The sequence below is a fragment of the Acipenser ruthenus genome, chromosome 8, assembly GCF_902713425.1.
Source record: "Acipenser ruthenus chromosome 8, fAciRut3.2 maternal haplotype, whole genome shotgun sequence".
NCBI classification, from domain to species: Eukaryota; Metazoa; Chordata; class Actinopteri; order Acipenseriformes; family Acipenseridae; genus Acipenser; species Acipenser ruthenus.
In genome coordinates, this window is record NC_081196.1 from 40,645,377 (window position 1) to 40,659,359 (window position 13,983).

General features: G+C 36.8%; 1 protein-coding gene across 3 annotated transcripts in view; it reads right to left on the reverse strand.

Annotated features, from left to right (window-relative positions):
• Positions 1–13,983, reverse strand: part of LOC117407327 (rho GTPase-activating protein 6-like) — a 196,087-nt gene that overhangs the window by 83,735 nt on the left and 98,369 nt on the right. The window contains exon 1 of one of the 3 annotated variants that reach the window (XM_034012219.3): positions 13,399–13,805. The exons of the other annotated variants lie outside the window; for them this stretch is intronic. Coding sequence (XP_033868110.3) covers positions 13,399–13,440 — 42 coding nt within the window. The 5' untranslated portion in view covers positions 13,441–13,805. Of the gene's footprint in view, positions 1–13,398; positions 13,806–13,983 lie in introns of those variants that run through there. 3 annotated transcript variants of the gene reach the window in all.

A 13,983-nucleotide genomic window follows, 5' to 3' on the forward strand; every position in this document is an offset into this window, starting at 1 on the left:
AGCATTACCATTTTACCACCAGTGCTCTTTTTATTAACTCCAGGATAGGCTATTATTCACTGTATGCTGGGACCTTTTGAATGTACTGCAGATGTGTAACAGGATCCAAGCAATACAATACAACTGTAAAGACCACTTTTGGCATCACGACAGCCAGGGGGGTGTTTGTTTTTAAAGTATATCGTATTACAATTATACATTAGGCTACCTATCAAACAGCTCTAGGCTTTGGAACTAACAGGTCTAATATTGGTAAATTATCTTTTTTTATGCTGGAATGTACCCCTCATTACACTATAGAATCTCTTTGCCTCAGGTCCTGAAAAACTAAATGCTAGCAGTGCATTATGTGTTTATGTTATAAACCAGTATGTGAGGTTGCTGTATCGAACAGTTTGTTCTTTGTTCTACGCTGCTTGTTGTACCCCTTTGACAACAAAAAGGTTCATCGCAGCTTAAAGATCTTTTTTATGTGAAATCCTGTACAGTATGTTATACAAAAATGATATTCTATAAAAGAAGAAAGGGACTAAGGGAGCAGGTCGCAGACAGGGGGTCTACAGGAAAGCTACTGTACACACCACATAGCAATGATGCCAGTATAATGTAGTGATGTAGAAACATCCTTACAAATGGTATCAAAATTAGAAACAAAAATGCTGAAAAAGTCTCCCTTCAGAAGAATTCTTGTCATGGTAACATTAAACAGTGAAGTTCCAAAAACATACCATTAGAACAATTGTGATATCAGTTTATTTAGCAGATATCAGTCCACAGCACTATCCAACAGTCCTTATATACTTTAATAGCAGACTGGTCCTGATATGGCAACATGGTACTGCAATGGATTAAGTGCGCAATGCTTCACACTGTTGTGATACAAACAATATGTCAGCATATGAGATGGTTACTATTGTGCTACCATTCTAATTGACCTACAGCTGGCCATGTGCTCGTACTGAGAGAAGCAAACAACATGCATCTGTGACCAGAATCTTTTCAATAAGAAATTAAGTAATGCTTACTGTAAAAGGCTTTTCTTTGTTTGTGTATGTATATACATATGTGTATTGCATCTGCTTGAAATGCTCCAAAAAGTAATATCTAGAGATAGACCGTCATACAGTAGGTTTTCTGCAGATGTGAACAGACTCAGCTGCAAATCCCTGTTGCCCTGGCAATACCACACTGAAAGAGCTGAAATAATTAATTGTATATATATATATATATATATATATATATATATATATATATACACACACACAGACGCACTAACTGAACAAAAAAAAAAGAAATGATAAAAAAGAAGCCTGTCTAGTTCCACTTCAGTATTGGAGTCTGGAGATCAGGAGCCATCTGATTCCTTGTCTCTAAATTATCTTTCGTAAAATCATCTGTGCGGAGGAACTTGAAAGAACATTTTTATCTTTCGTTGAACTTAGCAAAGGAAATGATAAAGTATTGTATCCTAAAGTCCCTGATCTGCACTTTGAAAGAAAACAACAAAGCTATTCAGAATCACAAAGATGCCCTCCCAGACAGTGACTTTGAAAAGGAAGTCAGTAGGCAAATAATAAACCAGTATTCTGTGGAAGCCACTCCAACTACACTAATGCTAAGATGGCTGTCAACTAGACAGAGAAGTTGCTTTTGTTTATTTAGATTTCACGATTGAGTATTTCATGCTATGGATAAACAACCCACCCTAATATTTCCATTAAGGAGTTGAGAATCAGTGAGACATGGTCTGCGGTATTCTCTATGGTCAATGCCACCATTTTCGTCCAATCTCCTCACCAATTTTGTCATTTTCCATATTAAAGTAGGGCATTTGATTTGCATCGGGCACATTTTACAGGATAATGTCTTTCATTTGATCATGGCATTGCAGTAGTACCTGCATGTGAGTGATGTTCAAGACCAAGCTGAAACTCACAGGGAATTTGTACCTTGGGTCTTATTGTTGAAAATGGAGATGCAAGCTATTGTGAAATGATTTGATGCAGTTTAATTGTGATCAGTTGTTTATGAGTAGGCTTGCTGCTATTCGATTACATTTTTTTTTGCCAAATCGACAATTAATATTGACGTTTATTTTAGAAAGAATTTACCATTTTTTTATCTTTATTTTTTAATTCAAGCAGAGAATGGGTGAAATCGACCTTTATGCTTTTAAAAAAAAAATGCTTTTTTTACCACTGAGGAATGTCTCATTTAGCAAAACCCCTTTATCATATTCAACATGCAACAAAACATTAGATAGTTGAACAGAACTAACTTCCTCCTCTCCTGCCTCAGCACAGCTGGACTCAGAAGAGTCACTGGAAGGTAAGGCAGACAGGCCCGCTTCGTCCTGCCGCGGAGACTTCAGACATCGCTCAGGGTATTGTGCACAATATTCATGAAGTGTTTTCCTCTTGCGCCCCATTTTCAAATCAAACCAGTAACTGTCACCGTATACCTAAAGCAAAAGCTTACCTACACCTTAACCCGCTAATTTCAAAGTAGGCGCTTTGAATGACAGGCCCTGCAGCTGGCAAATGAAAGGGCACAGTCGGTGGAGGTCTTGACGATTGACAGTCATTGAAATGAATGAGAGCATTCTAGCGCTGCTTGAGTCAACGAGATCTGTCAGAACAGGCTGAAATGACAGTGACAGTGAAACTACAGTACTAATGGACGACTGAGATGACTGACAGCGACCCCTAGCCATTCAAAGAGGAATGGAGATGGGACAGACAGCAAGCATAAAAACTACACAAACTAGAGATGATTTCTAAATGATTATTTCTGGTAAGAAAATAAAAAAAATATCGAGTCAAACTTATATTTTTTGGGAATTCTACGTTTAACAAGCTTTACCGATTAATATCAAAAAGTAGCAAGCATAGTTATGAGCATGCTATCAGCAAGCACAAGGTGGCACGCAATAGAACACACAAAGCCAAGACCACTTCCGGGTGACAAACGCCTGGAGAGATCATAGGATTTAATGTATCAGAGCTGCAGAGACACCACCGAACAGCATGTGCCTACGTGTCAACACAGGCAGAGAGTAATCACCAACATGATGGCACTTCATCTCTAGTTCAATCTATTTTTTCAACTGCCATCAAAGTAAGAATGAAGATTAAGCAATACTGACTTCCTAAATGAGTGCCACTTACTAACTTGGTGACACTGATGTACAGGAAGTAGCATTTTATGCATTGTATTATACTGGCTATGCCACAGCTGGGCACTGTCACCCCATCTTATGAGAACCCATGGATCAAAGTGACAAACTGTGGTACCCAACCTGGATTTGTTTAGTCTAACCCTTCAACCATCATGGTAGAAGCCGAGCCTTCCCCAGGGTGCTTATGTTAAGAACTAGGTTAACAGTTTTAGATTTTAGGAGTCAAGGGGGTCAAGGCAGCCTAAGGGCTAGTAGCCAAAGAATGTGAGTAATAGAATCCTGGGCATAAATCCATTCATCGACTTTATGTGTCTCTCTTTGTGTGTCAGTCCCTCCCGGCAGTTAAACTGGACGCAAGCAGGACTCTTCCTGAAACAAGATGTTGCATTTTTAAATGGGATTTACGGGATAATGTGAACTTGTTCTCCCTGAGATACCACTGCAGTAACAGCTGAGATAAAGACTGTTTGTCATTTGACTTAGAGGTGTTTGTGATTTATGTTTCCCTTCAGTGGTGTTAACTGAGTTCTGATATCAATGTACAGTAAAAACCAATTGTAGGGAGCATCCAAGAAAAAAGAAAAATCTATACTGTGAATATTACATTTCAGAAGCAGATAGATACAAGGCATCAACAAGCACAACGCTACAAATGAATTTCCCATATAGAAGACAAACTCAGAAGGAATGTGACAGGATATCGTGGTTTTAACTCCATATGCCTGTTGATTAAAATGAAATGTCAATATATTTAAATTCAAGCATTGAGACTGCACAAATATTGCCACTTCTTCCCGAACCTGGAAAATTAAACCATATTATTGACAACATTTCTTACCTATCCATACTAGCTAATAACACATTAGCTAACAGAACACACGGGTTCACAGAAAGGTTATGACAACTAACTCAAACTGGGTGGGTGGGTCATTCCTCAAATATTGATTCAGCCCAAAATATCAAACAGGAAAACCTTATTTTTTTAATTCAAAATCCACCTTTATGATTTGAACCAAAACATTGTCTGTATTCCAGCAATGACGAAGCATGTATTATGTGGCACCACATTAAGAAAAAGGCAGTGCTGTTAAAGCACATGGACGTCAGAACTATCTGTGTTTCCCGCTTCACTTTTCTATGCCATCTGGTGCTTTGGGGCTTACTCTCTGTACTAAATTACCTGGAAAAGGAGATAACATTGCTCCTATTATGCAGGCCGTGAATACCCTGTCACAACATAATTACTGAACTAAGTGTTCAACAAATCTGTTCTATTCCCTTGAATATAACAGAAAATACCAATGCAGTGAAAACTATCGAAATGGGATGTAGACCTTCAAAAATACCCTAGAAATAGTGAGAAACTTATCTGCATGGTATTCTCAAAGAGATTTAGATAACAATTTGTTTTCAGCATGGACCTAACTTTTACGTGTAGACTCCGTTCAAACACAGCACCCAAAATGTTCCCTTACATAGAACCGTTGAGCAAATTGTTAAAATGTAAAGAATATTAACTAACACAAATCTGTTTAAACCATAAAGTGAGCAACTGCTATCAGCTTTTTTTTCTATACTTGTATGATTCAGAGGATTATTTTAGTGGCTAACTGGTTTTTATGCTAACTTTTTAACTATGGTGTGGGAGGGTGTGGGGAATTGACTTTCTTTGCAACGCCACTTGGCGGACTGATTTATTATCACCACAAGGTGGCACTGTTGCTACCAGCAATGGTAAAAAGTGTTTGGCAGTCCACTCTTGGCGCACATGCAGGTGCCCAGGATAACAATAATCAAAAACAGACGGGTCAAAGAAAAAGAGAAAATAAAACACTGTAATACAAAATACAAAATGCAGCGTCCCCTGCTGCTGCTACACTGGTCAGCTGGGGTCTATACTTTGCTACTCGCCCTCGATACTTTTACAGGGGTTGCCTAGGTTTCCCCCTCTACTTTCTTGGGTACGGAAATAATAATTTGCTTCCCACTTTCAATAACGGCTGCCTTCCTTAGTCATGCTGGCTTGGCTTGGTCTCTCACTCCAGCTGCTGGCGTTCTCTCTCTGAACTTGTTTACACCAGACTCCAAGGCAACCCAACGTCACTGTGTATCTCCTAAAAGGGCCAAGCCAAAAGAGTAGCAAAGGCATTCTTTTATCAGTCGACAGCCAGCACAGACCTCGCCCTGTTACATATGGGTTCAGCAATCTCTGCAAGTTGCTTAAACTCTGACTGTAAAGAGACAGTCCAGGGTGATTAATGGGATGTCATCGTAACAAGCAAGTGGCAGTGAAATACGGTAAGCAGACTATTACACACAATCATGTACTGTACCATGGTGCACAAGGTGCATGAAAAAGCACCCTCTTGGTTACAAAGAGCACTTCAGTGTCAGAGCAGCAAAGGCTTTACAGTGTCCTGACATTTTGCAGGAGTGTTATAGGAGGCTACATAAATTCCACAAACACGCTCCCTGAAATTCCACAGGGCTCTTTCAATGATGTTTATGCAATTAGGAAGAAAAGACTGCACAATTTTGTTTAGGGAAGGAATATAGAAATGATTAAAAAAAAAATACTGCATAAGCTAATTAAAAAACCATTGTGTGTTCAAATGCAAATGTTCACGAAATGTATTTTGACTGTTCATGTTAAGGCCGCCCACAGCCTTAGCTCTTCCACATGTTTGTCTGCCACTAAAAACATGATAATCACCTTTATGGAAAAATACATACATTCCATTGATTATCTGTAGAGGATCTGCACATTTTTTAGGTTCTAGGTCAAAGTTCACATTAAGTTAAAGTAAATGTTTTCAAACAAGTACAGTAAGAACAAATACAGTAGCCAGTTAGAGTCTCAGGATTGTAAAAAAAAAACTAAATAAACAGAAGAATGTTTACAATGTTTTGGTATTGTTGTTTTACAGCATGGATGGGGTTTCAATTCCCCATCCAGCTAATCTCATGAGAATGCGTGGTCGGTAGGTAATGATTTATTGATCATGCATTTCAGAAATCCTGTGCAGAAAATGGTCACGGGATAAATTAGGTAATTGTTAGCCAGTTAATCCCTCGACCACGATATAAAAACGAGCAGCTTTTGCTGACCGGGGTTGGGGTTGTTCAGAGGTGGAACTGAAAAGTAAGAACTAAAAATATAATAACAATTGCTACTCGTGATGGCTTTACACCAGCGCGATACTCGTTTGCTTCAGTGTTTGGTGTTTGTCTGTTTATTTGTTTTGGCCGACGTGCCTTTTGTTTTGCATACTAGTGTTTTTATTTTTGTTTTGTGTAAACCTTTATTTAAAAAATACGCGCTCAGTGCTTCAACCGTAGTACTGGTGCCTGTGTTTCTTCCTGGTTCTGACGTCACCACCGAGCCATCCTGCCACAGCATTCTAATTGTCAAGATTTGCAGATGGACTAACAGCTTACAGACAGCTTAACCTTGCCATTGAACAGGCTGTTTGTTAAGAAGCTTCCATTGTGTTTACTGGATTGCTGAAATAGAGTTCTTTTTAGAGTTCATCACACTAATGTAACTGCCTGTTCTTAATTCTTTTGTCACTGCTATATGTTTTTACTGTATATAAATTCAATACTCTAATCACATCAGCCCTACTGACACTATATACTGTTTCCATTACTGCTCAGCCTCTCTTTGGCCATGTAAATTACAGGTGACCATTGAAGGCGTCTTATTCCGCCTGGAGATTTCTCAATAAATTTTCTCAAGAATGACCTACTAATGGTACAATGTGTTCATTTTGCAGTTATCAAAAGGTTATACCATGAGAACATAGGGTAAGAGACACTTGTGTTACACAGAATGGTGAGTGTATGAATCGGTTACCAAGCAATGTGATCGATGCTGAATCATTTAAATCCTTTAAGACTGAACTGGACAGTCTCAATCACTCAATCAGTTACTAGGAACCAGACACGCAATGATGGGTCTAATGGCCACATTTTCTTATGAAGACTGTATGCTGGATATACCAGAAAACAAAAGTAGCTTGAGTGTTGATTGAACTAACAATTGAAAATATTTGCAGAGGGATTATAAAGGATCTGCAAACATTGTTGATAGTACAGCAGTAGTGTACTGTATGCAAATCAGGTGCTCTTCTGGTCAACATTTGAAAACAGTATTGTAAGTTTTATTTGTATGATTGTAACAGGTTAAATGCACCAATCTCCCTCTCCCTTTCACAAAACACCAGAAGAATGTTTCACACAGTATCTGAAATGGAGCTGTCCCTCTGCAAGAATACATTGACATTTTATGCCATGATATGTAGATTTCTCACATGCAACACTAATGGGCCATCATTTTTAAGAGTTCACTCCAGTTTTTAATAGTGCCTAGTGTTGCACGAGGGAGAGGTTAATAGTTCAGAAGATGGTGCTACTGATGTACTGAAGAGATTAGACATGACTCTACAGGCCTCAGGGGTACTTTAAACAGTTTCGTTTTATAAAGTAACCAGGACAAAGTTAATCTACACAACAAGAATGCATTAGGTAGGAAAGCTCAGGTATAGCCCTTTAGGGCACACAGCATTATATTACTTAACTGTTTGGTTACAATTGCGTTTTTCTCCTGAGTTAATTAAAGGCTGGAGTAAACAGATTTAAAAGTCCACTGTTTCCTGATGCATGGGAGTCAGGGAGTGTATTCGGGTTGCTTTGGCACAGACAGCAGCTATTAATGAAAATAAGTTTGCAAAAATGAACACTGGTCAGTCTTCTTTACCATTTACAAAACCAAATTAGATACTAGATTATAAGTGTCACAGACTAAAACTAATGCCAGCTGTTTTTCAAGTAACCTGAAAGTAAGTATAAGTTTCAAATTAAAAACTTCAAGAGATGGTTGGCAAAGTGATCTAATCTCCAGCAAATGCATTTCTAACCTGAATAGTGAGCAAAAAAACATTATTCACACAAAAGTGTCAGATAGTGACTGGGCTATAGAGAGAGGCTCAAATTGATATAAACATACAAGCCTGCTTCTCATAACACACTGCTTAAGATACTAATTTAAGTTTTGAGAATCCAACATATAGAGATACCCATGAAAATATCAAAGTTTTTTCAGACAAAAACTAAAATTATAAATGCTGATAAACTAATAGAATAAAAACAAATTAAAAGTTATATCCAGAATTAGGAGTGTTCATACTTTAGAGTTTAAATGTTTGAATGTTTCCAAGTGTTAAAATAATGTTTACATGCAGGCCAAACACAGATGCTAGTCTTAGTGTTTACAAATTAGTAAGTGTACAGTATATTCAATATTTCTTCACATTAATTGCGGTACAGTCTATATATGTTGAAGTAATTTATAAAAAGTAAACAAGGACTTCTGATGATGGCTTTTCTGATTTTTTAAAAACTGCCAATATGTTCAAATAAATTATAGAGCATTGAGATAAAGTTTGTTTTTAAGGGATGCTAGCCACAAAAGGTACATCGCAAATCAAAACAGAAGATTATTATATTACAATCCCACTGAATTACTTAACTGTAAAGAGATTGGGGTCTATTAACTTAATTAACCCAATTAATCTGATGTATATAAATCCCCACCAATGACTGGATGACAAAAAAGATAAATAATTGCAAGCGTGTTAATCTAACACTTATGAAAGAATTCTACAGGTTGAGTAGTAATCTAATCATTCCTACTTATTACTTTTTAAAGTCATTATTTCAAACTGCAAAGTTGCCACTCCTGGTAGTATACAGGTAGTATACAGATTGTAGAATATTACTATGGTTCTAAAACTAGGAATTTCAAAAAAAATGTGCTTGTTTTCTTCCTCTAGCTGGTGCTGTGCATTTAATTGACATGTTTTGTAATTGAACATGCTTTCACTAAACTTACAATACTTTATTTTTAAATGATTTAGCATAGATTCTGAGGGTCTTGTAATGCTAAACATGTAGAAACTACCAAGTTGCATTCCCACAAGCAATTCTGGATGTGGAAGCAATTACTTTCAGCACACCAGTAACCCTTCTTTTGACCTCCCACCCTCTCCCCCATTGTGTTCACTTCGTGTGTGACACCTTTCTTAAAGTATTCTAAATATTTCTCCTGCCTTACATTAAACACTGGTTCATGATCTACTCAATCAGGGCAGTAAGTAAACTAACATGTTGGGTGGTTTTGATATAATCCATGCAATGTAAACATGAATTATTCTACTCCAGCTTTGCAAACCATGGATAACCTTAGATATGCACAGAAAGTACAGAAAGTAGAGAGGAGTGGGAGGGATCCAAAAAGCCACAAAATCTATACAAACCAAAGCAAGTCATCGCAATCAACTGCATTCACTTATCATATAAAATCAACACTTTCTGGGATACACTCAATAACTTGTGCTCAAGGCCTTTACAAGTTCTATCACAACTGGATAACAGGTTCTCTGCATATAATAATAACTCTTTGGGGTAGATTAACTCTAAAGCTAAAGCTGGTGTGCGTTCTGAGAAGCTATGAAAATTGAGCAGCATTCCAATTTGCGTTCTCTTAAGTAACATCAAATCAAAATAATTTCTGAAAGTGAAGCTGACACAAAATGGGAGAAGAGATATATTGTTGGGAGCGAGCTGAAGTTACAATTTTCATGAATCAGACCAACTTTTAATGAAATAAACATGGGCATTAGAAGCATGGAAACAACAGAAGGGAAGAAAACATGTAGCAACATATGTACGGTACATATTTAGAATATAGAAGTATACTAGCCCTTTATTGTTGTTGTGGCTATAGGCTAGATAGCTTTTACAGTTTATAACAATAATAGGTCTCAAGAGCATAAAAAAGATGAATAACAAATGGTAAAGCTAAAGGTGAAACAATGGCTGAAATATTTCTTATAGAAAGCCTACACACTCTAAAGTGTTACTTGCAGTCCCGGATTATTTGAGTCTTATAAGCGGCTGATTCGTAAAAGCGGACCGATATGAGTACTGTGGTGAAGTGCTGCAGAATCAGCATGTTAGTCTGAGAATGAAAGCTTTGTTCCCTGCAGTGTAATGGGTTGACCACTAAATGTCATGAGTTTCCGCATGTATGCACAGGGACCACACAACGTATTGTTTAGTTAAGTTAGTGCTCCAACTGAAATCTAGGTTTATTTATTTTGTTTGTTTGTTTTACTAGCGGTTGTTTCCTCACTGCACCGTAACAAAAATAAAACCAACACCAGTTTTAAACTGTAAATCAAGACTGCCCTCGGCCACGTCACATTAGAGTTAGCAAAAGCGCCTCCGCGCGTCAGCAGTTTAAATACAGTATACAAATGTCGATGGTGCTCAATCACTGAGGACAATACATCAAAACAATCAAAACAAGTCCTCGTGGGTAAGCAGCTTGTTATATGATCACAATAATGTTTACTCAAGGCTGCAAAATTCTACGCAACGCAACGCAATCCCACTCCCTCTACATGCATAACACTGCTGTACTCAGTATGTATTCAATGAATAGGTATTCACTTTATTGAAACAAATGTTCACTAACAGAGAACACAAAAAAGCATACCTGCACAATGTAGTGGCGCAGTCACATTTGATTACAAACAATGCAGTGTTTCCTGCATCACTGCACTATCCATGCAGCGTATGTGCCTAATCACGTGAGATGTGATCAAATTCAAATTCAGAAACAGCTTTATTGGCTGTACACGTCATTGCACTTGATCAAGTACCGTATTACATGTAGTCAGTTTGCCCCGAAATGATTCTTATAAGCGGATTGCTTGATTCTTACAAGCAGATTATTTTACACTGGTTGGTATAGGAATGATTTTGTCCCAGTGGTTTTGATTACTATATGCGGCTGATTCTTATATCAGTGATTCTTATAAACAGAGTGCACTGTATAACTGATTACCAATGCAAAAGTATTTTTGATAACAACATGTTATGCCAATAAAGATAAGAGTTACTACAGTGCTTTGACAAATATTATACGCATAGCTTCAAACACAAAAATGTTGTCCCCTCCAGACCTTTGTAAAGTATGCCTCCCTTTCACTGAGTTTGATATGGAATGTATTAACTGACAAGTGTTATAATTAATAACACATCACATAAAAAATACAATAGTACAGCAGAATACTGGAGTGTTTATGGACGGTATGGAGAGTATATATTCTGCAGTGCAAAAACATATCTAGTGTGCTATAATTTATTTATTTATGTGAACTAGTAAAAAGATCAGTATATTTATGTTGAAAAAAATATTAGAAAAACATAAAAATGTTTGAACATGAACAAACAGATAGTATATTATATATAATTTCATTGAAAGTTGCATTTAAGTGGATGAATGTCATGTTCTAGGTCTCAAGCACCAAAACAACTACTGTGCACAGCTTTACAAGAGTATGAAGAGTCCAATATACATTAAAACAAATAAAGGGGCAAGAGGAGGTTATTTTTTACATAGAAAGTGATGCAGTCACTGAAGTTCATTTGGAGATATGTCACCAAATGCATTCTTGTGGCTCCTCTGAAATTATGGTCACCTTTGCATTACAGAGCAGCTTTTTGGTTTATGGTGCAGATTCATTTATTGACATGCTTCCCCAGTCCAGAGGAACAATAGCTGTAGGAATCTGTGCACCCTTTGAAGATGAGGTATATTTCGAAAGATTCTATGAGTGGTACCACATATGCATGTTTTATTTAAGGAAAAATCAGACATTACTTGTAAAAACAAAAAACTAAAACTGTTGATAGAACTATGCATACCTAAAATGAATCACGTTTGTAATAACAGCAATAGCAAGACTGAGTAAGGATACCCAGCAGGATACCAATTCAACACAGATTGTATTTAACATTGTATTATGCTCAAAGTTACTTGGATTTATTTATAATAATGTAAAGTAAGATTATATATATATATATATATATATATATATATATATATATATATATATATATATATAATTTATATACTTTGAACAAAAGCATAGTTAGCGTTATAAAATAAAGAGAAATCTACCTGCATAGCTGGTATCCAGAAACACTGCATTGTACCTAGCTTTGCCAGAATGTAACTCAGCAACCTGTTTGTTGAGTTAGTTCCAGTAGTAAAATAAAAGAATATTACATTCTTCTAAAGTATTGTATTTTTTCTGAAAAGCAGATCCAGATGTTTGCATCCCCTGAAGGTAGGAGAGAAGTATAGAAGGTCTGCCCCTGCCATGATGTGCAACAGTGGGAGGTTTTCTCTTCAATAGTTAAAATTAATGTTAAAAATGCCAATAACTTGTGAAAACCCAGGATTGGGTAATGTATAACTGTTGAGCATTGGTAAAGATGCTGAGTGTTTAAATATTTGTTCAAAACTGTTAAACACCGTTGATAGACACCGTAACCATGTTTTTATTTCAAAACAACAGAGTCCAGATGGAGGGAGCCAATGCTGGCAGTGTTCTCTATAAACCTGCCTCTTCTTTTAAATATGCCCAAGCAGGAGGCAATTAATCAATCGTTTTCTCCTAATTCTTACACTTATTGTACACCTTCAATAAAAGCACTCCTTCTCAGAGGTGACTCGGTTCATAACAAGCGCCGTTGGTATGGCAAACAGGATATACAATGTGTCAACACTCAATTGCTATCCTGAAAACCTAACATATCGGAGCGCAGATGCCACCCTGACTGATACCAACAAAACGAACTGCAGGAAATGAAAACTCTGTCTGCAACTTTTCGTTACTCATCATGCAATGAGTTAGCTTTTTAATGCAAACTTCACCTCTACTAATAACACTTTACAAAACAAAGAAAAGGGGAAACTTTCTTTGAATACAGTAATTTCTTTGAATAAAGTAATTTAACGGCTTAACATGTTTAGTACAGTTATAAACTTTGCTTTTTGACAATATTTACAAATAGGCCAACGGGAATAACAATTAAATAAACATCCTTCTACTTCTACTGAATTAAAAAAAAAATTGTAAATGTTCGTGTCAAAATGCACGTTATTTATTATGATACAGCATTAAAAAGCGGTTTCTTTGAAACGCAAAAACTAAAGAAAAAAACAGTGCTAAATACATAGTAAAAGAAAGTAATGTATTATTATATTGACAACTATTTTAATTACCGTTATAATTAATTTACCGGGACTGACATGTTCTATCAAGAACGTGCACTTTCGCAAACGGTATCAAAATAGTACTTACTATGTAAGAAAGTTGTCTGTCAAAGAACACAGAGTCCCCCATGCTTGCAGTTAAATAATATCCACATAGAACTGGAATTGGGCTCCTCCAAATAAAAGATGTGGTACCAAAGCAATGCAACCCTTATAAAGTCTTAGAAATTAGCATGAAACGTAAATAAGAAAACCCATGATAATTAAAAAAATATATATATATATATATAAAAATTTCACAAATTCAGAATCCACGAAAGGGCGTCTTGTAAAATCGGAAAAGAAAACATTGCACGTTGTAAGTTAACAGCACTACTGCTGGTACAATGCATTTGAAATACATAAACCAGGACAAACCAGCATCCTGTCAAACTGTGCTTTGCATAGTTCAGAACCAATTATTAGCTGTCGAAGCTCCATGCAGCCTGTAGCCTGGAGTAGCTGACTGAATAGAACTAGAAGGAAGATAGTTATGATAAGCAAAGGCGGGGCACAGTCAGGGTTCTCAGTGACGACGAAAGCCAGATTCATACGGTGGTACAATTTGCAAACTACTGGCTTTGTACTGGAAATCTCTTTCAAAGAGCAATAAACTAGTATGTGATCTTAGTAA